This window comes from Sycon ciliatum, chromosome 8, assembly GCF_964019385.1.
Source record: "Sycon ciliatum chromosome 8, ocSycCili1.1, whole genome shotgun sequence".
NCBI classification, from domain to species: Eukaryota; Metazoa; Porifera; class Calcarea; order Leucosolenida; family Sycettidae; genus Sycon; species Sycon ciliatum.
In genome coordinates this window covers 12,861,341-12,885,117 of record NC_088650.1, presented here as the reverse complement: position 1 = coordinate 12,885,117, position 23,777 = coordinate 12,861,341, and the positions used below count along the sequence as shown (strand labels likewise).

General features: G+C 47.7%; 1 protein-coding gene across 2 annotated transcripts in view; it reads left to right on the top strand.

Annotated features, from left to right (window-relative positions):
• Window positions 1-827: 827 nt before the first annotated feature.
• Window positions 828-23,777, top strand: part of LOC135823714 (adhesion G protein-coupled receptor L4-like) — a 37,077-nt gene continuing 14,127 nt past the window's right edge. Inside the window, exons 1-15 of one of the 2 annotated variants that reach the window (XM_065336557.1) lie at window positions 828-1,191; window positions 5,427-5,498; window positions 6,071-6,142; window positions 8,422-8,493; window positions 9,536-9,607; window positions 10,742-10,813; window positions 11,902-11,970; window positions 14,689-14,760; window positions 16,228-16,308; window positions 16,512-16,687; window positions 17,118-17,807; window positions 19,211-19,366; window positions 20,324-20,440; window positions 22,635-22,729; window positions 23,370-23,594. In XM_065336557.1, coding sequence (XP_065192629.1) covers window positions 941-1,191; window positions 5,427-5,498; window positions 6,071-6,142; window positions 8,422-8,493; window positions 9,536-9,607; window positions 10,742-10,813; window positions 11,902-11,970; window positions 14,689-14,760; window positions 16,228-16,308; window positions 16,512-16,687; window positions 17,118-17,807; window positions 19,211-19,366; window positions 20,324-20,440; window positions 22,635-22,729; window positions 23,370-23,594 — 2,292 coding nt within the window. In that variant the 5' untranslated portion in view covers window positions 828-940. Of the gene's footprint in view, window positions 1,192-5,426; window positions 5,499-6,070; window positions 6,143-8,421; window positions 8,494-8,657; window positions 8,973-9,535; window positions 9,608-10,741; window positions 10,814-11,901; window positions 11,971-14,688; window positions 14,761-16,227; window positions 16,309-16,511; window positions 16,688-17,117; window positions 17,808-19,210; window positions 19,367-20,323; window positions 20,441-22,634; window positions 22,730-23,369; window positions 23,595-23,777 lie in introns of those variants that run through there. The other variant, XM_065336558.1, reaches the window with a different exon arrangement.

Genomic DNA, 23,777 nt, shown 5'->3' with positions numbered 1-23,777 from the left:
CGGAAAAGTTGGAGACTCTCCGAAAAGTTGGAGAGCTGTTCTTATATCCTCTCCGAATTTTAGGAGGCTCTCCAAAGCTCTCGAAGCTCTCCAAGCTTCAGAGGTGGTTGAAACTTGGAGATTCCCGCGGTTTGGGGTCAGCGCATGCGAACTAGGCTAAAAGCCACGTGTTGATCATAAGTGTACGCATTTCCCTTTTCACATACGCACAGCGCATACTATATTCGTGGCACTCAAGATCGCGGCCCCTTTGGCGCTTCATTTTGCTTGATATCTGCAAAATATCTCCGAATTCTTCGAGACCCGTTCTTGAAGAATCCCAGTTTCTTCGACTTCTCTTTTCTTCTTCTCCTAGAAGCTAGAGAATTTAAGAACGCACCCTAAGTAGTACTGCTACTACATGTACTTACTAGCTAGTAGTAGTACGATCTACGACTCGTCTGGTCTAGTCGATACTTTTTTGTAGTCGCAGCTCACAAGTCACATGCATGCGCAATGACAGCGAATCACGTGCTCATTCTTAGTTTCCAAACAAGGAGGTGATTCAGGTCTCCTGCAGATTTCACATCAACAGGTACATGTAGTAGATGGGTGTGCGGTAGACCATGCATGGTAGACCGTGGTAGACTCTACCACATGTAGATCTACATGACTGTACTGTGCCTGGGACTGGGAGTGTGACACGTCGCGTGTGGCTCGAGAGCTAGAGCTGAACAGGTGCTTTGTGGCAGGCCGCGGGATCGTGTTGTCGGCCGGCATTGTCATTCCGCCTCCGGCTCCGGGCCTGTTATGATCCATACCGTCTTCGCGACCGAATCATAAAAATAAAAAAATGTTCGTCGTAGTAAAGGAGGGAACAGTTTGTTGCCTTTTCATTCAGGGTGTTGCACGCTGGTGAAGGGCGGTAGAGGAGAGACAGTGGGTGTTGACCAAGGCAACGATGTTTCTTTCATCGCGCTGGTTTTTGGCGCTGCTCATGCTATTCACAGCTGCTAGGGTAGGGTATGGCGGATTCGAAGGTTCTCGCTGCCTTGACGATCCGTCGATGTTATGTCACTGCGGTAATATGACGTTTCCGATCGGGCTCTCCGCGCAGCTTTTGTATGCGTGGAGCTGTACCGGGGCGTTCAGCCAGCGGCCGAACTTCACTTTGCCCGTTCCGGTCGGAGGGAACACAACCGTGCAAGCACTGTAAGTCAGCTGTGTGGTTTGTATACTTCGTGATTCTGGCGATCGGGCCTCATGCATTTGACCCATTGGGCGCTTTCGATTACACGTTTACACAATTCTGGAACTGGTTTTTTTAAATTCTGGAATGACCAGAATGAGCGGATTCCGGCCTTGTAAACGAACGACTGGAATTCACAACGCATTTTATTCATGTCATGTCACAAACAAAATTGGTGAATCGTAAAAAGAGATCACGTACACCCTCGCGCGCACGTGGACCCAGCATCGCACACACGCCGGCCAGGGAGGCTCTTCGCGCGCCTGAGTCATGACCAGACCGGTAACACACCGTCTGTGCAATTCTGGCGCCAGAATTAGAGAAATTCCGCCCTCTCTTCAGAATTGACGGTTTCGACGGAATTGGATAAAATCAATTCTGACGACGGAATTTGTCACTTTTTGTGTCAACAATAACTAATTCTAGAATTGACCGAAATGCGTGTAATCGAAAGCGCCCGTTGAGAGACTAGAATGTATCGCCCCTCAAAACGATAATCTTCTGTTGAAAGAAATAATTATTGGTCGGCAAGCAAAAAAATAATAATTATTAGTTTTGTGTTGAAGCGTGTTTGAAGCCAGTGGTGCACTGGTGACGAACACGTCCCCTGCTATTGAGGTGAAGTCAATAGATGCGAGGAATCGTTTATGGCGGCTGAATCACACACAGATTTGGGGGTTTAAAAGTGCAGCGTTTCAGTGGCGGGCCTGGAGCCAGCTTCTGAGGGGTGGTGCGGGGGGGGGGGGGGGGGTGGCCTACAGGGCCAATGATTTCACCATGCCCAAAAGAAAAAGGGAGGAAAAAACTAGCAGCATTGAGTAAACAAAACTGCATATCCATTGCATCTATCACATTCAACAGCAACGAGAGAGAGAGGGAGAGAGAGAGAGAGAGAGAGAGAGAGAGAGAGAGAGAGAGAGAGAGAGAGAGAGAGAGAGAGAGAGAGAAAGTTACATTTATAAAGACAGGTGCAGTCGTCCCTCTCTAATCCATCCGGCACCTTTTGCTACGGCGTTTTCTGCTGGATTAACGAGGGTGCTGGATTATGAAATCCTGCCCTCTGACCCGGCCCTACCCAATTGCATGCATGTATCACACGTCAAAACGCAGGGTTTTTCCGTGTCGACCGTATTTGGTGCACAGCTTTATATTCTCAACTGTTCTCCAGGAATATACACAGTGATAAAGTGATAAAGTAAAACAGAGAACATGTTCACATGAGTCATGATGTACTCTTGCACACATACGCACACACACCTGAAAATTGGCAGGACACTACTCCTTGCTAAAATAAGAAAGTATTGTTGACTGCTTAGCCGTTGTCTCCTGGACAACATTGACCCTCTTGAGAAGGCCACGCAAGCAGTCGACATCATGCAGGTCGAACGTTGTAGTTAGTTGTAGAACGTCAGAGTACCGTCGGTCAGTGTCGTGCAATGTTATCGCATGAGCTGATTGTTTAGTAACTGGTGGTGTTAGTGGACAGTATAGCGTAACTTGTAGTTCCTTGGTCTTTCTCCTTGTATACATTGAGTTGGGGTTCGGAAAAGTCCTAACAACCAACCGAAGTGAACTCTCCCGTGCGAGGTCGAGGACAGTTGTCAACTGAACTGAACTCTGAAGTGGCCCCGCGCGCGCGGCACTGACCAGACTGGCCTAGCCTGGCCTGGCAAGGAGTGCACCTGTACGGTACGCGATTTACGACTGCCGGATTATGAAATCAAACTACGTGCAGTTTGAGCCATTCGTTTCAAAAAGTCACTGCCGGAGGCGGAATTCAAGTGCTGGATTAAGATGTAGGAATTGAACGAAAAAAATCGGTTTCGTCAGAAAGTGCGCCGGTTGGCAAGGGTTCCGGATAAACAAGTGCCGGATTAGAGAGGGACGACTGTAAGTCTAACAAATGAGGACTGAGACCTCTACAGCAGGGTTTTTACGCCTGAAAGCAGGTGCATGATTTAACAAGCAGGTTGTCAGTCTAGATTTTATGCGCAGATGGAGAAAAAGCGCAGAATTTTTGTAGTGAGATGAAAAGCAGAAATAATAAGAAAAGATGAAATGAAAGCCTGCTCACAACCCCGCCCAGCCTTGCGAACTGGGTATGGTGGATTAAAGGGGAAGTTAAGGCAAAAATCAAAATTTCACCAGTTGTAGTCTTCGGGGTGCTGAGTCGAATGGTCTTGGTCCGAGGAAGCTGAGACGCTCCCTTCCTACTTCAATCCCAATCGAACTCGCGCACTTCCACCGAAACTGGGTGACTGCGCCCTACTAGATGGGGATTTGTATGCAAAATGTCACTAAAAGCGCCATTTCGTTCTTATAAAAACACGGATGACCGCGATTGGCCCATATGTTGTAGTCTTTTGGACGCTGAGTCGCTGGTTTTGGTCCGAAAAGGCTGCGATGCAGCGTTCCTCCTTTATTCCCAATCTAACATGGTTGAAGAAGCGGTCACGTGGTCCTGGGTGCCCAAATCACCTGGTCACCACGCCAGCAGGTGACAACTTTCACACCAAGGTTCAACTCGAGTTCAACTCGAGTGACAGGACTGCACCCAAAAAGGTGAAACAGGCTAGTAAGTTGTACCCTGCAGGCACGGTGACTGGTGTACGCAGGAGCACGTGACCGCTTGTTCAACCATGTTCGATTGGGAATAAAGGAGGAACGCCGCATCGCAGCCTTTTCGGACCAAAACCAGTCGACTCAGCGTCCAAAAGACTACAACATATGGGCCAATCGCGGTCATCCGTGCTTTTATAAGAACGAAATGGCGCTTTTAGTGACATTTTGCATACAAATCCCCATCTAGTAGGGCGCAGTCACCCAGTTTTGGTGGAAGTGCGCGAGTTCGATTGGGATTCAAGTAGGAAGGGAGCGTCTCAGCTTCCTCGGACCACGACCATTCGACTCAGCACCTCGAAGACTACAACTGGTGAAATTTTAATTTTTGCCTTAACTTCCCCTTTAAGAACCCGGTTCAACGCGCGAGCAAGCGCTCTCCACTCAAGGTGTTCACAGCAACTGATAGGAACTCATATGGGGAAATTATAGAAAAGAAATAATAAGATAAAGAGAATAAATTTCAACGCACCTCAGAGAGAAGAGAGAGAGAGAGAGAGAGAGAGAGAGAGAGAGAGAGAGAGAGAGAGAGAGAGAGAGAGAGAGAGAGAGAGAGAGAGAGAGAGAGAGAGAGAGAGAGAGAGAGAGAGAGAGAGAGAGAGAGAGAAAGAGAGAGAGAGAGAGAGACAGGCAGACAGACAGACAGACAGACAGACAGACAGACAGACAGACAGACAGACAGACAGAGACAGAGAGACAGAGAGAGACAGAGAGAGAGAGAGAGACAGAGAGAGAGAGAATGATTGATGGGTTCTGTCTTTGATGTTGGTGAACCAAGTATGACATACTATGGGATATAAACTATTATTTTTCCCGAGAGCGCTGCATTTCCCTTCCCAGTAACACTTCGGATATACATCAGGGGTGTCGGGAGGCATTTTAGTGTGGTACGGTCAGCCATCTGAAGTACAATTGACTCGCGGGAGAATGGTGGCTGAGGCGAAAATTTTGGAAATTTTGATCCCAGATCAGTGTATTTTATTGATTTACAGGGTACTTGGGGCAAATAGTGGTACGGTCAATACCGTAGTGACCGTACCATGTGCGACGCCCCTGTACATGTATAGTACGTAGTTTTCTTCGAGACATAATCCAATCAGACAAGACGAAGCAGATTTGGCCTCAGGCTCCTCGCCAGCAACATGTTTGAAATATTCCCGATGTGAGGCAAGACGCGCTAAATGTTGGCCAATTTTCAGTATAACCCCAAATCTGCCGTACTATTCACTCTCCGTGTCTTCTCGTCAGAGGGGCACAGGTATGTGGCTACTATAGGCACAAAGACATTGACCATGCACAGTTGGATGTATCGTTTACTCGGCTGTTCTGAGATAAACCGATCCTTGCGATAGGACAGCGATTAGTGACTGTCAAGGTCAGTGACGTCACACTATTTGGACCCGTAGTGCAGCAACAACAAAAAACTCGACACAACATTATCATTTATCAAGCTGTATCATTGGCACATCAGCAGAATACGTCAGATTCCATGGTTTCCCGCATCGATTGGAAGCGTGTTCTTGGATTCGGTCTGATATGTACTTCATCTCTTTGTGCATTGGCTAATCTTCTGCCCCAGGCTCGTCTCAAATTTGGGATTAACCCAGCTCCAATTTGGTGACTTCCAGACAACTCCTGATCTGATTTTCCTGTAAGTTGGCTTCTATGGGAAGTCGATGGCTGGCGATTCTCGTCTATTTTCTATCTTAGTGCTGTATATGTCTGTATCGCAAGAAGGTAGGAGATAGGAGATGGTTGTTTTGGGGTTTTTTTTTGCTGTAACTTCAAGTTTCCACACTAGGCGATCGTCAGACCTCATGTAGTATGCTGCCTGACATTCGCCCAGTAGGTGAAACTCAAAACTACAGCGAAAAGAGCCTCAAATATTTTCTGTATAAACTTCTACCCTGGTGCATTGCATGTGACAATTCTGAGCTGTCCGGTTTGACCCCGGGTAATTGTGTAAGTCGGTATGGATATAGACAGCAGCTAGAGTACAGCAAGGGCGTAGCTGACCCCCATTCTAGAGGGTGCACGGCCGCATACGATGTAGGTTGGTTGGTGCATGTCATTCATGGTCATTATTTGCATGCTGTACCTACATGTAAGACGACATTTTAAATTTTAAGGGTGTGCGTGTGAATGTGCGTGTATGGTTGTGTGTCTGTGCCCGTGTCTATGCATGTGTGCATGCATGCATACGTATCCACTATTTGCCTGCAGCGATGCGTCCAATAACGCTATAGCTACAATCAAAGGAGGGACCTTCCAGAACCTCGTCCATTTGGGCCGACTGTGAGTCATTCCTCTGATCTGAAATTAAATGCACTGCTTATGTTCATAGTAAAATGGGGATGCAAACTGACAAATGTTGAGATTCTATCAATAGTGTCTTGTTTTGCTACTCTTATATATACTGCACACCCACATATTCATGTTCCAGCGACTAGATAATAAAGCAGAAAGAGATAGCAATTTCAAATTTTGGACTTCACGGAGAATTTCAAAGTGTTAGGAAATTAGAGGCCACATTCCACGTACTGCTCTTTTCTCTCCGAAACTCAACACTTGCAAGCCAGATATGAAAGAAGGAAAAAATCATCAGTCACACCACCGGGACTCGAACCAGGGACCTTGCTATTCGCGAGCAATGCTCTAACCAACTGAGCTACAGTATGACTCTTATCCACGGTGATTGTAATTCCGAGTCGATCAATCAACATCTGGCTTGCATCGTACTGGCAACTCACATCAATCAAGAGGACCCTCGGCCATTCGCTTGATACCATGGTGAGCGCATCAAACTATGTCCACTGCGAGCAAATACAAATTGCAATTTCAAATTTTGGACTTCACGGAGAATTTCAGAAAATTTGAGGCCACATGCCACGTACTGCTCTTTTCTCTCCGAAACTCAACACTTGCAAGCCAGATATGAAAGAAAGAAAAATCATCAGTCACACCACCGGGAATCGAACCAGGGACCTTGCTATTCGTGAGCAATGCTCCAACCAACTGAGCTACAGTATGACTCTTATCCACAGTGACTCTCTCTCTCTCTCTCTCTCTCTCTCTCTCTCTCTATCTATCTCTCTCTCTCTCTCTCTAATTTCTGGAGGCGTATCCAATTTCGAAAGAACTTTCGGCACAGTCAAGTGACTTACTCATGATGAGAAGGGAATGAAAAGTTCGGTTCCCAATCAGCATAAATTCACGGTGTATATTTCGTCGGTGCTGACGTTTCTTTCGAAAGAGATACTGGCGAAGACTTTGGTGGCAACTCAGGATTGCTATGTCAAGTAGCCAAACCCTGGTACTTCCACTTGTAATGCTTGACATCCAGGATCTGTCCTATTTTCAAGTGGCTGCGCAATGTTACAGATTAATATCAACAAGGATCATCAGCGGACATCCATTCCTTTCAGGTTGTCACGGCCCGAACCACAAAATCAGCTGTAGCAATGTCTGGAGCACCTGTGCCATTAGAAGATTGTATTGCTAAACGGATTGTTTGAAGTATCGTCGTGCGAGCCACATGTGCAGTGGTGGGTTTGTGTTAGGCACAAGTGGAACTTTTTATTGTGCATACTTTTCCCCGTAATCCGCAGTTATCTACCCCCCCCCCCCCCCTGCGTATTTTCTGTAATCTTTTGTTTTTGTGGAGCGCTTGGGTTGCAATGAAGCCGAGACCCTATGGTCGGTCAAGCTGCCCCTGCCTCTCCCCCACTCCTGCCATTCCATATGTCTCATGGCTGCCTTGCTGCTTTGTGCCATCAAATGGTGTGTGGTTTTTTGTAAAATAAAAAAAAATAATAATAACAAATTGCTGATCACCAAGAGCGTGAAGGTGGAAGTTGTAACTAATGTTTTCCCTCTCTCCGTAGTGTATATTCAAAAGGTTGAGGGAGTTGAAATGGGAAAAGCCTGAAGAAGAATTGACTCTACAGGGGCGGCGGAACCCGTCCGGTTGGTCCGGCCATGACCGGACCAACCCTTTGGCCGCCAACGTGTGTTAGCTGCTGAGAGGATCATGTGTACCCGCCTTATCAGGTACAATAATTTATATGAATGGCTGTTGCATGGCTGGACCAATCAAACACTGCTTGCGCCGGTCCTGCTCTAACCACCAGGACTGGAACCAGGGACCCTCACTTGTGGCCAGCCATGCTCTGCCACTAGGCTATGGGAGTAGTTGCAGGCGCGTGCCCCGTATGGGTTCCTGGGTGCCCCGTATGGGTTCCTGGGTGCCCCGTATGGGTTCCTGGGTGCCCCGTATGGGTTCCTGAGTGCCCGGAACCCCCCCCCCCTTTTTTTGCTCAAAATGCAGGATTTTGCTTCAATTTTGAAATTTTTCCCGGGGAAGCCCCCCCCCCCCCCGGAACCACCCCTTGAAGGGCACCGGCGCACACGCCTGAGTTGCCTGTATGCTTATAAATAATAGAAAAGCTGACAGGATCGCTTTTTCTAAATATTGTGTACACTGAATACTGGCAGCATTGTGCTTGATGCGACTGGGTCCTTTTCAAAACGCCAAAGCGTTTCTGTGCGATGGTCTCTATTCTCCGTGCTGTCAGAGACTTGGCAATGAACCGAATAGTAATGTTGCAGACTGGAGCATTCCGAGGTTTGGCAGCTCTCCAAGCTCTGTAAGTACAAATGAACTACATTTTGTCTTGCAATGTGGCTGTCCGCAGCCGACCCTGCACTGTGGTTTTGCTGTTGCAAATGTGAGGTGTGAGAGAGAACTGCATGTACTGCGGTTTGCAGGAGAGTTTAAGCTAACCACATCCTCATCCTCATCTTCCTCCTCCTCCCCCTCTCTCTCCCCAACCACCCACCCCTGCCATTCTGTTGGCAATGAGGACCACAGAAGAAGATCGTTCAGAAGGGGTGATAGTGCGGAACTTTGATCCGTGAAAGTCGATGAAATACACGAAGAAAAGGATTGCTGTCATCAAACCAGTTCTCTGATTGTGAAGGCAAGAAAGAATGCATTGCCAACAAGCCACTCGTGATATTTTTCTGTGCAGCTGCAACGGGAGAACGATTCTTCAATGTATGGCTTGCCTACGACTATGAATGAAATGCAGAAGCAGAACAATTGACGGCTCATAGTAACCTAGTGGTGAGATGGTGGTAACAACACACACACCTGGTGAAAAACCAGTGAATATATACCCACCCACACAATTCCCTCTAAGCCGCCACATTTTTGACAAAGAACACTCCTTCTTCTCCCACCATCGTCATCATCAGTTTGCGCATGGCACCCAGTCGATGCATGGCTGGAGATGAAGGCACAGCGTTTTTCTACCATACGAGTATGATGCTGCTGCATAGCAGTCTTCACATCTTTCTAGTAGCCTGTCCATCAATTAGATTGTAGCGTACAATACCGGCCAGAGTTATGCTCCACAAGCACAAAATGAAGAGTGCGCAAAAATAAGTTAACACAGAAGGCGCATGCGCCGCACCGGACACTTCACAGTTTGTTTCCTGGTCAGAATTGCATGGCTCAGTGGTGACTCTCTTCCTTTTCGCAGGGGTGATAAGCATTAATAATTTTCATTATATTGCTGCCGCGCATTGGTACGGTCATGTTCTTGGGAGAGACTTGGATTGCCCAGTACCATCTTAGCTGGCAAGAGACATAACATTTTGTTTTCCAATTGCTTTCCCTACTGACAGCGTTCTGACTGGGAACAGCATTTTCACGCTACCAAGTGATATATTCAGCGGTCTGACAAGCCTGGAGAAGATGTAAGTCTGCGTTTGTCCGAAGCGCTTTGAGATATTGTTGCTTCGGCCCATTGCTCTGTTGTTTCCTGACTTGGAGTATGGCCGAAAGCTCTGTCACAATTGGAGCTCCAACGGTCACGGTTTTACCCCTAACGGTTAACTGCTAAGCTAACGGTCGGTTTAACGGTTATAACCTATAAGCCACGGCAATCCTGCGGACTCTTTTTTAACCGTATATTTGACTATAGTCATTCAAAAAATGTACCCTATTCAGTACAACGCACGCATGTACATTCTCTTGCATGCTCATTCATACATACTCTCACACCAAGAGACCAGATATGACCGAGTTGACAGCCCAAAAATTGCGTACGCGTGCGACAGCCTGCGAAAGCGCATACTTTGCAATGATCTGATATTTGACAAATTGACCGAAAGGTTACTGTGTAACCATTATCTTTATCGGTTAACCGTTAATTCTTCGTAACCGGTCTGCAACCGGTTAATCGGACTAACTGTTTGAGCCCTAGTCACGATATTATTTTAATTGTGAAGTTTCCTGACGTATTTGCTCTTTCAGAGTGTGGGCACAGGGGGGGGGGGGGGGGGGGTAGTGTTGATAGCTGTCAGGTGCGTGCGCCGGTGCCCTTTAAGGGGGGGTTCCAGGGGGCCTCCCTCGGGAAAAATTTCAAAAAATGAACCAAAATCCTTCATTTTGAGCGATTTTGAGCGAAAAAAAGGGGGGTTCCGGGCACCCAGGAACCCAAACGGGGCACGCGCCTGGCTGTACTCAAGTTGAAGAATTGTTTTACTGGCTTCACTGAGCATCAAAGCCCGAGATCTCTAACTAAAAGAAACACTGCGAGCTTTGCACTGGGCAGGTAAGATGTTATAAATCCAATCGTAACCAACCGGGATAGGAGCGGAATCAGTTCGCGAATAGATCTTTTTTGGAGATACCGTTCATTGAACAGGGCTTCCCTTGGAGTAAATTGATTTTCCCCTCCATATATGCACAAATTAGGATTGCTTTTGCAACAAAGCTAATGCCTGCTGTTGTAATGTGAACCTTGAGTTCACGATGCTTTTTTCCGAAAATGTTTGCCCCTTATGAAGGTCCTGTTTCTGTCTCTTTGTCTTTGTCTTCTCCTGCAGATATTTGGACAACTGTCAACTGTTGTCACTTCACTCCGATCTCTTCTTCAATACCACCAGACTGGAATACATGTTAGTGACCCTGGGGATGCTCAGGAATTGATGAACCCGCAAATGCAAAGTCGAAATCGGTGCATGGTGCATTCTAATTGTTAGAAATGTTTCTGCGATGCTACGATAGGACATAGGTACATTTTCTAAAGTGTTACTCAGACCTTGTCCAACCTTCCGTCCTACATACTCCGCCCAAGCAAAATTTTCGCTTTTCTTTACACTTTTTACTGATACATTCCAGGTTCTCAGAACGGCTTATAACGACTCAGAATGAGTTGAGGAGCCGTTGAACATCAAGAGAAACTCTCCAAGTCGAAAAATGTTGAAGTCATCCTTTGTCATCAGCCGACGCAGCACTTGTTGTCGGGTAGTACTTCGCACTTTCCAGGCGCGCAAATATTTCGTATCGACACTTTTCCAAGCGCTTCACCTCCTTCACGAGTACGATCGGTCGTGTTTCTTACCAGCTGAAGCTGACGAGCTCTGCGTCGCTTTGCAGGATTATTCACGTTAACATCAGGCGAATGAGCTGGGTGAGTGACAACCCTGTCATCGAAGCCTTTCTTTTCCCCCCGTTTTGCCCAGCGCCGATTCTGGTTCATTTTGCAGTATGTGGGCGAGCGTCGCTGAGTGGCTTTCTCAGCTTCAAGCTCACGTGCATTTTACCGTACACACATCTTGTGCCGGATGCAAACAAACACGCTGGCTTTTCGCAACATGACACCTCTGCTCTGTACTCCAGTGGTGCTCTAGCAGTACCCACCTTGACCAGTGACTGACTTTGTGTCTTTTTTACCAGTTCACTCACGTTCAACGCGCTCTACTCTAGGTGTTTCTTTACTCTCTTGCCGACTTCGCCGACTTGTTTGGAACTGGTGTGCCTGAACCAGCAGATTTGTGTGATGGTGAAGTGCACAAGATGCAAAACTTGCTGTCAGACACCTGTCATTGGGCTGAAGGAGATAAGCGAAAATTTTGCCTGGGCAGAGGAAGTATAAACCATACACTTACCCATAACATACCAATCTCAAATGTTTTTTTGGGGTTACCCACTCATGCAGTTTATCTCTTCCGGATGTTTCCCTTGACGTGCTCTGTTGTTTCAGAACTACTGCTCACAATAACCTGACGAACATGGATTTAGGCATGCTTCGATTCACCGCTGTCACGTGGGTGTAAGTACATCAGCGGGCACGCATTTCTGTGTGTAGAGTCGACGAGGAGACGAAAGTTTTAAAATTGCAATGAATAGGATAAAGTGCGCAGTCATTCTATGCTCCTTGATGGTGTTTGTACTAGTACTGGTAGATGCGTGATAACGTGGAGTGACTGTGCACTTTATCATATTCATTGCAATTTCAGTGTGTGGTTTTTTAGTGTGTGGATGTGTCGTGTGCGTGCGTGCATGCGAGGAAGGAGGGAGGGGTTGGTGGGTGCGCGCCTCTTTCCGTGCATGTTTCCATGTGAATGTGTCTTTGTGTGTATATGTATGTGTTCATGTAACGTAATAAGCATTTGTGTGTAGGGGTGGGGGGGGGGGGGGGGAGGGGAGGGAGAGACTGTTAAAAAGGAAACCCCAGGGCTGCCACACTTGGAGGGAAAAAAATCTGACGGGGGTCCGGGGGTACCCCCGCGGCGGGGGTGCAGGGGGCAGCGCCCCCGCGATGAAATGTTTTAGGAAAAGGGCTTGCTGTTGGGGCCCCAGAACACATTTTTAACTGTCCAGCACACGCACTACAACCATGTCAATTATGCAGCAACCGTAGTCTTGTAGCTACGTTCTACAGTAACACTTGCTGCTTTATTCTATTCCAGGCACATACATCATACACAAATATTGAAAAAGAAGTCTACGAAATTGTAGGAACTACAGCTATACCATTAAATATTGGCATATTGTGCATGTAGAAAAAACGGAGGTGGTTGCCACTGAAGAACTGCACAGTATGACAAACAGTGGTAATGTAAAAGGCCATTGACAGCTCACCATCACTTTCAAGGCATCACTGCATCAGTCACCGCTTGCGACATAGCAGAGGCCTGCGACACTGTAGCAGAAAGACTGGGTTGCGTCTTCGTAGACTTCGCTCGCTTCTGATGAGCCACCGATTTTCCATGGCGCTCCAAGTCATATGCTCCTCCATTCCCAAACTCCAAGTCCTTCTGGCATATTTTGCAGAAGGCTTTTCCATCCGCGCGTTTTGATTTGGTCAGCCAATCTTTCAGCACAGGGTTCTCCTCCCAGACAGCTTGATAGCTCACACAACGCCGTTTCTTTTTGCCAGCGGGTACAGCAGCCACAGACTGTGTTTCAACTGCTTCAGTTTCACTTGCATTCGAGTCAGACGACGAATCAGACACTGCGATCCTTCTCTTCGTAGCTGCGGGTGGACGAGGTACGGAACCATCATCAGATCAAGCGGAAAGATCGTCGTCATACACCAGAAACGGCTCCTCCGCACGACTCTCATCCGAAGACGATGTTTCGTCGTCGAACCAAGGCGTTCGCGGAAGCGTTGAAGGCGACGAATCCGACACTATCAGCTGGAAATCCTCGGAGTCTGAGTGATAGTCTGACGACATTCTGAACGGTGAAAAGTTAGTTGATCTAACTACTACTTCAACTACCACCACTCGCACCAGAAGTCGAGAAGAAGATCAACCGTCCTATAGTATACTCCCCATGCGCCTGCATGCGTGTGCAGAGCTCTAGAGGTCGTTGGTCCAAGTACAGTCGACTAGTTATGTAAGTAAGTTTTGACACGACGGATCGGATGTCATGCCAGGATTCAGGAACAGGGCATGAACCCTGTGAACTGCATGCAGCGCCGCGCAGCGCAATGTGACGCCGAAACGGCTGAATCGATCATCACTGCGTCAATGATCGTTGATCCTATGGCGGCAGTACATGTCCTGCAGGTAGGTCTACTAGGTGCAAAGCTGCCTAGCGCCTGTAGCAACCGCCGTTGCCACAGCTCATCCCGTACATACTCCAAGTGCATGCAAGCACGCGAGCATTTTACAGCTACATGTACGTAGATCTACGTGTACAAATGACCAGCCAACTGGACTAAAAAGCGCTCAAAATAAAACAATCGGTTGTCCCACTTTGGGAACAAAATCGGTCGGTTTGTCGGACAGGCGATCAAAAATCGGACGATTTCCGAAAAATCGGAGCAAGTGGCAGCCCCTGAAACCCCCACAGGTTCTTTTGTAACATGTGTAGCTCTATGCTACCTTTCCTATGTAAACTTCATCCATTCAAACTTCCACAGTGTATTCCCTACCTGATATTCCGTGCGTCCGTTACATTATGTTATGCTCTGGTCATATGGAAATGTGCTTTCACCACCCCTGTCCAAACAGAGCCTGGTCCTTCTCAGGTCGAGATATCCCTGGAAGCAAGTCAGACGATCATGTGACCAGGTCAGGCTCGGCCTAGGAACCACCTTAATAGTATGTGTCGAGCCGGTTCTACAATCAGTTTTCAAGTAAAAAACGGGCGTCGGTTTTTTACCCCAAAATGGGGTACAATCAATCATACCCCATTTTTCGGCCTGGGTAATGTGCCAGTCGTAGAACCGGCTCGACTTATACTACTCACAATGCTGGATGCAAACTGCTGGAGCTCACCGGCACAGGGCCGTAGCCGTCTTTCAGGGCCGTCGTCCCTTAGCGCCTGGGAACTAGATGAGCTCTCGGTGAGGAGAAGAGCATGCACATCATTATGACAGTCTTTGTGCACGCTTGTACACGTGGTGATGTATATGCACATGTGTGTGTGTGTGTGTGTGTGTGTGTGTGCGTGTGCGTGTGTGCGTGTGCGTGTGTGTGTGTGTGTGTGTGTGTGCGTGTGTGTATGTAATATTTGTACACGCCAATATGTGCTTCAGAGAGGCGCAGTATAACCGGATCGCTAACATTGCAACTGGAGGCTTTCCGCACCTGCAGAGTATAGTCGGTCTGTAAGTAGATACAGTTTGCAGCGGCATGATGACACATGTGTGATGTTTGGGCGCCTTCGCAGGTAGTCTATAGCCGGAATTAAACAGCGGCAACACGCCTTCGCAGGTAGTCTATAGCCGGAATTAAACAGCGGCAACACCCTGTTCTCAGTATCATGACAATCATACACGTGAACATCGGTTTTGGCGGGGCATTTTTGTGATCTTTATAGAGCTTTTCCTCGCCTATCATAATAACCATACAGGACAGCCATGTTGGGGCAACTCCACTCAACCCCTGCATCTACAGGTCACATGACGTCGGCCATGTTGGTTCCCCTGTTTGCATGCCATGGTCATATTCTGCACAAATCTAGTATGGCAAAGACGATGTGAATCCATTCTTTGCCTACATGGTACATCAATTGAAGAGTGCATCAGCTCTCGAGAGTGTGCAACTCTCGACACGCTTTCTGTGAGTCCGCCGACGGTGAAAACTCACATCACGTGGTGCAGTGTTCACATTGTACGTTCCCGGCCTATTTTAGCGAGCAGTGGAGTAGTAAAATAGCACTCCCCGACAGAAACCCACTCAGATTTATACCAAAAATCAGCTTTGGTCTGGCAAATAGCCAGACTGCGCACACACTGGCCTTCGTTGTACGTGATGCGAAGTGTGCTTGCAACGTGATGCGAGTTTTCTCAATCATTGACCTCATAGCTACCGTAGTTTTCCGGTTGAAAGTCGACTGTTTACAACTAACAATAGAAGGAGAAAAGGTGGGAGTCGACTTACAACTGGGATTCGATTTATAATCGCGAACTATCAGTATCTTACAAAAATAACCTGCACTGCATGCACGAGTGCATGATTTGTACACAATTTTGCCAGTTTATTGGCCTTTTTCAAGGATTGGGACATAATACCCTCCAATATGGAATGTTTAGATGATTTGTTGATGTGTTAGTAGCAGGGAGTGGTTCGTAGTGCTTTGTTGGGCGAAAACATTAAAAAACAGAATTGAGACCTCCGGATACGGGGTCGACTTACATCCGGTAAAATAATTATGGTATGCAGAGCTGCACACTCTTGCGAACATATTTACTGGGCCTTGTTTTTATCAATAACAGGTGATGTCTGCAATAGAGTCTTGCTAGCGAAGACTTCACAATCTACCATCTCTGATTCGATGGGTTGTAACACGTATAAATGTTTGTTCGAAAAGAAGTTGGTACCATCATTACCATTCTATTCCTCCGAAAAGCAGTGTGAAATTTCTCCATTGCCTCTGCTTGAGTAGCAATGCAAGTGTGCACAAACATAGCCCACTCCTATTCCAAGCACATACACGTTCTGAGTATTCACACAGCCCGATGCATTGATGCATTGGCCGCCATTGCATTCCATGCAGAATCCGTACAGTCGTGTCTAGGCTATAGTCTTGCGCCTGAATGTCTTGTGATGTGCTGCGTCTGTCCAAACCACAGCAACCTGCAATACAATCAACTCAGCGTGCTGCCGTCGGACATCAGCCAAAGCCTCTCTTTGAAAGTTGCAAAACCAAGCATGTAAGGTCTTTCCTGGTGTTTGTTTGCATCCTGAATGTTATGGTTGCATTGTTCAATCATTATTGTCTTGGGTGCATTGGTACGTGTGTACGATCGCATATTACTCCACTAGCTTTGCTGGCTTGGCAATATTCCGTCAGGAAAGGAGAGCCTAAGTGAAATATTTAAAGCTGTACGGTACTTTGCTGTTCGAATTTATTCAGAAACTTGGATAACAATCCATGGAACTGTGCTTGCTCAGCAGCGTTCTTGGCACTTCGAGACTTGCTGAATCGTCTCAACAGCACAACAGAACCCCAGTGCAGCCAGCCTGCCAACTTGACCGCGTTGACGGTGAAGTCATTCCCTATTGCTTCGGATGCCAGTACTACCAATTGTGGTAAGGGCAGTCATTCCTGGGGCCGATGCTGTGTCCTTCCATTCCATTCGTTGTTGATCTATCCGGCTTTCTCTTCCAATATTATGTTTAAATAGCAACGTTGTGGAGTTCGGCTTAGCACAAGGTGCAGTATCTGAGTACGATACAAGGCTAATTGGACTACAGTCAGACCTCGCTTAACCGCACACATCTGTTTTCCACAAATAAATCCGGATAGGCGAGGGAACCGGATAAGCGGACACACATACTGTGTGATGCATGACTTATACTGAAAATTGGTAACCCATGATTTTCTTCCGGATGGTGAGGGATCCGGAAAAAAGAGGACCGGATAAGCGAGGTCTGACTGTACAATGCTTCTGGATGCTCTGCTGGTCTCCTGCCTTCATTGAATAGGCATTCTTCTGCAATCTACCTGTGCTCCTTGCAGGTTGCCAGGCCAGCTGTCCTGCCCCGCTGAGCCTGGGCTGCGATCCACGCTCGCTGACGTGCATCTGCGCGAGCAACGCCCAGGGAGGGCAATGCCAGCAGTGCACTGACGGCTTCTACAACGCCAGTGCCGGCTGCCTGCCGTGCGGCTGTAACGTCCCGGTCGGAAGCAGGTCGGTTGTGTGCGACAAAGTAAGCGGCAAGTGCCCGTGCTACAGGAGGTACGACGGTAGGGACTGCATGCAATGCGCCGACTTCTACCACAAAGAGAAGAGCGGATTCTGCACCCCGTGTAACTGCAACCCTCAACAGGCGTCCGGCTGTGAGCCAGCCACGGGAGCGTGTTCCTGTCTGCCTGGCTACAAAGGGGCGATGTGCAATGCCTGTGCCGACGGGTTTTTCACGCGGCTGCCGCCCACATTTAGCGACGACCGGCCTGGACTCGAGTGCAATGCCTGCAACTGCACTCAGGCTGGTTCCAGTGCTGTCAGCTGCGATCGAAATGGCACCTGCCGCTGCCTGGCTGGCACTACGGGTGTGCGGTGTGACACGTGCAAGCCGGGGTATTTCAAGCAATCGAATCTCACGTCTCTGAGATCGGCGGTGTTCACCTCTCTAAGCTCATTCCTGGGCACAACACTGCTACAGCAACAGTGCAGTGGCCTACTACCGGACTCCAATCTGTGTCAAGGTTTGTTTGTACCCTAGTACTTCACAATCCTGACCTCTCCCAGTAGACCCTGTTCTACCCTTGCTGCAGACAGTCGTTCTGTCATGTGTGCCAGTACTAACAGTTAGTAGATTGTTTAGGGAACATCCATGGCGGTTGTCGATCGTGGCTGCGCAAAATGTCACCTTTCATCGGGCAATTCAGAAATGTTTATTAGCGAGGTTTTGCATTCCGAAATTCGGCAAAAAGATTCGGCACGCGGGAGCGAGGTCGAAAATGCACGCGAAGATTCGGCATGTTTGTTCGGAAAAAGTTCACTTTGCCGAAAATATTTTTCGGATGAATTTTCTGTAGAAGAGCGCTAGCGCGTGATTTATTCAAAGAGATTTCTTATCTCGGCATCGCTTCACAGGCGTCTTTGGCGACATCAGCGTCGTCAGCTACCTCTGATTGCTCCTCCACTGCTTGTCTACTCTCTTTCGCCTGGAGTGTCCTCACCGTCATCTATGTGGCTGAAAAGACTATGGCGATACTCATAAAATTTGACTTGGCCATGGAGTTGGTTTTTCTGAGGCGACTGAGGAGACAGGTTTGGCCCTCGGCTCTTAGGGCGATCAAAGTTCGTTGGAATCAGCAAGAATAGGAGCACGGGAGAGAACGTTGCTGATGCTAGGGCTCACGAAATGAAAACACATCATTTTCGACTTGCAAAACAAACATTGGTGCGAAAATTCGACATTTTGATGTTCGACAAATGACCGAAGAGCGCCGAACCGAAATTCGGAATGCAAAACCTCACTATTGCCAAAACTGTGCATTCCTGTTTGGTGGTTCCCCACCGGAGCATGTACCCAACCGGCATGAATAGGCGCATCAGGCTATGCCTTTCTTTCGTGACAAATACTGGCAATATCACTGTGCTTCCAATATAACGTGGCGGATTGCAACGGCCTGCTCCGTATAAATAATCCTTGAAATCACTGAACTACACACTGCTGTTGGGACCACTGGTTAATTCTAAAAATTACAATGTAGAATGTATTGATTAAGTTCCCGTCTCCACCCGGTTTCCAATGGACCATTGAGTATGTTTGAAATGGCAAAAAAATTCGTTGGGTCCATAGTGCCATTGTAGAGTGCAGATCACCTAGTGCTTTCAACAATAATAACGTACTTCCACATTATGGGAATTTGGTATAACCCCACACCCGTCATTGTTGAATATTCGATAATAGCGTGGATTTCCCCAACAATATATTGTCATTTTTTTGTTATCCTCTCCCATGCCGTTGTACATAAGCGGCTTGCCGCGGATATGTCAATACTACTACTACTATAATGCCATGTCCAATGTGTGACCAGTCCTATACTCATACAGTTGTTTGATTTGGCCGTCTTGCATTGTTTCATCGTGTCGCTCGCAGAGTGCTGCTGCAATCCGTTCTCGTCGCACAACAGCACGTGCGACGGCTCCGGGCAATGCTACTGTTACCCAGGTTACGGGGGCAAGACGTGCAGCCTGTGCGCGCAGAACTACACGGCGTACACGGATACGAACGGCACGTACTGCGTTCCAGACGGTGGGTACTCTGCAGTGCGTCCACACCACACAATGCGTGCACTGTTGATCAGGGGCGCAGCTGGTCCCCCTTCTAGGCCTCATATGTGTAGGATGGCTGATGCATGTCACTCATGGCCATTATTTGGATACGCATGCTGAACTTAGGTCGAAATTTTTAGGGGGTGCAAGTGCCCCCCTCCCCCCCCCCCCCCCCCCCCCACAAGCTCCTGGCGGGCTACACGCCTGTTCATTGTGCATGCCAGCAGTGAATATGAGAGACCTCTCATCTCAAGCCAGTTACCCTACCTCGGCGCACAGTTTGATCTCTGTAGGAAGACCAGCTATGCATGAAGACAGGCTGTTGTGCATCCTGGGCCTGGGTTGATCACACTAACTACTGTAAGACCAGTAATATCAACAAACATTTTTAATGCTAACGATTTAACGAATTTATAAAATTCGTTTATATTTTGAAGTCGTTATGATTGTACAAAACGATATGTACATGTACAGTCATTTGCCGGTTTTGAGACGGAATTCGTTAGAATTTCACCTCGCTAACCCACGGAAATCCGGAGATCATTAACTTTAATTGACGTTAAAATATCTGGTCTTACAGTACTCAGCTTACTGTACGTGAATGTGCTGCCGGTGTTGGGCAGTGTGCCATAGGTATTGATTCTGTTGGGTTAACTACTGCACTCACAGGCATGGGTTACACGCGTACAAACGTACCCTACTGCTCTCATTTGAACGCAATATGTTGACGGGAACTTGAAGTAACCGACTTAGGTTGATGTAAGCTTTGACTGTTTTACCATAACTACTATGAACCTGTGTACATGCTTCACGTACTATTTGCACATGTAAACTTGATGATACAACCCGATCGTGTGAACAATGATCCTTTTCAAGGGTGACTGTTTGCAGACTAAAGTTAGGTCTGGTGTCTTTTCTGTTTATGCTTGCCTCGCAGAGCTTATCAGCAGCTATGTCGCTTGTCCGCGCAGCTTCTACCCAATCCTGGGCATCTACTGGCCCACGACTGTTGCCGGGCTCGTGTCTGTGGCAAACTGTCCACAAGGCTTTTCTGGTGAGCAAGCCATAGCATTTCTCACACCGTTTCGGCCTCCCCTTTGTTGTATAATTTGCACCTGATAGCTTATAATCCCGTGTTACTCAATGTTAGCAATCAGTGACGATTTCCCACTGAAGAATGTCACAAGAATACGTTCTGGTGTCTTAATTTAAAGGGGAAGTTAAGGCAAAAATTAAAATTTCACCAGTTGTAGTCTTCGGGGTGCTGAGTCGAATGGTCGTGGTCCGAGGAGACTGAGACGCTCCCTTCCTACTTGAATCCCAATCGAACTCGCGCACTTCCACCGAAACTGGGTGACTGCGCCCTACGAGATGGGGATTTGTATGCAAAATGTCACTAAAAGTGCCATTTCGTTCTTATAAAAGCACGGATGACCGCGATTGGCCCATATGTTGTAGTCTTTTGGACGCTGAGTCGACTGGTTTTGGTCCGAAAAGGCTGCGATGCAGCGTTCCTCCTTTGTTCCCAATCGAACATGGTTGAACAAGCGGTCACGTGCTCCTGCGTACGCCAGTCACCTGGTCACCGTGCCTGCAGGGTACAACTAACTTACTAGCCTGTTTGACCTTTTTTGGGTGCTGTCCTGTCACTCGAGTTGAACTCGAGTTGAACCTTGGTGTGAAAGTTGTCACCTGCTGGCGTGGTGACCAGGTGATTTGGGCACCCAGGAGCACGTGACCACTTGTTCAACCATGTTCGATTGGGAATAAAGGAGGAACGCTGCATCGCAGCCTTTTCGGACCAAAACCAGTCGACTCAGCGTCCAAAAGACTACAACATATGGGCCAATCGCGGTCATCCGTGCTTTTATAAGAACGAAATGGCGCTTTTAGTGACATTTTGCATACAAATCCCCATCTCGTAGGGCGCAGTCACCCAGTTTCGGTGGAAGTGCGCGAGTTCGATTGGGATTCAAGTAGGAAGGGAGCGTCTCAGCTTTCTCGGACCAAGACCATTCGACTCAGCACCCCGAAGACTACAACTGGTGAAATTTTAATTTTTGCCTTAACTTCCCCTTTAAAAAGCGTCACTCTGTGCTGTGGAATGACAGCACAGCTAAGTCTTTCCGCGGTAGCTTCATAGCGAAATAATATTTTTTTCATTGGACCATGTACTGAGTGTAATCCTTGTGTGCAATCTGTGCGTGAAGGTCCTCTTGACTTAGGTATCACTTTCTGTGACTGATATCAAGTACATGTATATGGGATTTAGGCCTTTGGCCTCTGGTTGGTGGATCTGATCTATCCTCCCCCACCGTTAAGGAGCCGCATCTGACGCCTGATCATGGGGTGGTGGCGTCCCACGGAAGCGGAAAGGTGGTTCTTGACCAGGGAGTTGTATGACTCCTTGTTCTTGACCTGCCCGGTTCGCGAACCCGTCTAATTTTTTACTTGTATATGGTATTACAGGCATGGTGGTGGCCTGGCACGAGCGAAACTTCCTAACCTGGTTGTGTTTCTCAACGCAATTGTATAGCCGGTTGTAACGTGGACCTGCAAACTTTACTTTTTCACACGTATAATAGCAGAACGTGTAGGCTTCTATTGTGCTTCAACCAGACAGCGGTCTCAACATACATGAGACACTTGGCACCGTGAAACCTGTCTAAGGCGATCCTGCTTAAGGGACCTTCAAGACTGAGAGCCTATGTACAGGTGGTCTCAAGTCCTTATCCAGGGTCGTTTGTCTGGATAAACACCGTTCGGTTCTAGTTTCAGGGCTCCTCTGAGGCAGGTGCTTGCCGTATCTGAGCGGTCATTATTACAGGTTTTACTGTACAGTGAGACCTGTCTAAGACGACCGCTCAAGGGACCTTTAAAATGCGGTCTCTGATACCAGGTGGTCGCCGTATCCAGGGTCATTTGACTGGAAATAGCATCCTTGGTCCTGGTTGCGGTGGTCTTCTAGGACAGGTGGTCGCCTTTTCCGAGTGGTCGCCTTGGCAGGTTTTACTGTATGCACGGTTTACCTATACGATGATGCTGCACGTTGGTGATGAGTCTGATGACCTGTGATGTGCTGCACGTTGGTGATGAGTCTGATGACCTGTGATGTGCTGCACGTTGGTGATGAGTCTGATGACCTGTGATGTGCTGCACGTTGGTGATGAGTCTGATGACCTGTGATGTGCTGCACGTTGGTGATGAGTCTGATGACCTGTGATGTGTGCGCTTTCTGCTGGCCGCAGGCAACATGACCAGAAACTGTTCGGCTGATGGCGTCTGGAGTGAACCGAACGTGGATAGGTGTGTTTCCGTGGGCTTCTTCACGGTAGCAGAGCTAGTAAGTTCACTGGGACCGTGTCGTGTCGTTTTTGTACGGATGAAGCAACTTATGCAATCCTGATGCCTTTGAAACAACTTCTGGAATCCTGATGCCTTTGATGTATTTGAGCAGTATTATAATGCAGATGAAGTGATGCTGTTGCCGTACTGTACACTCTGCACTGCATCGTTTAACAGTGTACGTAATTGTGATATGAGATGGAGCAAAACCGATAGACACGATGCCTTCTGCACACACAAGTCCTGGAATACTCCTGATAGAAGAGTGATGTGGAGTGCTCTGTGTAAATTTGGAACAATGTGACCACCCGATGGAGAACTAATAGAGTTTGCGCCGTCCAACTCCTATAAACTGTAAACCAGGAAATTTCGGTGGAGATTTCTTTTCGGTAACTTCGGTACAGGCAATTTTTACCTTTAAGAAATGTGACCTAACATTCAACCATGACATGCCACATAGTGTGCAAAATGCCTTTTTGGATCTGGAAAACTGGTTTAACGAAACATTGGCACTACGGAACCGTTGATTTTGGGAAATACCGAATATATTACACCACCAAAAAATTCCCGATTTTACAGTATCGCCTTGAATCCATTCGAAGATTGTTCTGGTTTTGTCTCCCCGGTCGGCCTCCTAGGTCAACACTCTCGTCGATTCGGGCCGAAATCAAACTCTCAACGCCACGGCAAAAAGTTACCTGGCTCTGTCAGTGCTCCACCGCCTGTCCAATGCTACCGGAGCAGGCAGTGCCCTGTTCGACTACCTAGTTCCGGGTGACATCAGGGTTGCAACTGATACTCTGAAACAGCTCACCCAGCAGGAGAACGTCATGAACAATGACACGCGAGAGGACTTTGCTCAGGTAAGCAGTTGGCTGCTGTGTTCAACCGTTATTCTAATGGCACACGAGATGGCTTTGCGCCGACAAGCGATTGGCTGTTAAACTCGACCTAACACCACTGCTTACAGCCAATAGCTCACTGAAGATGATGTTAGTATGTGGGCTCTGAACTTAGACTATTTTTGCAGACTTTTTCGTTTTGCT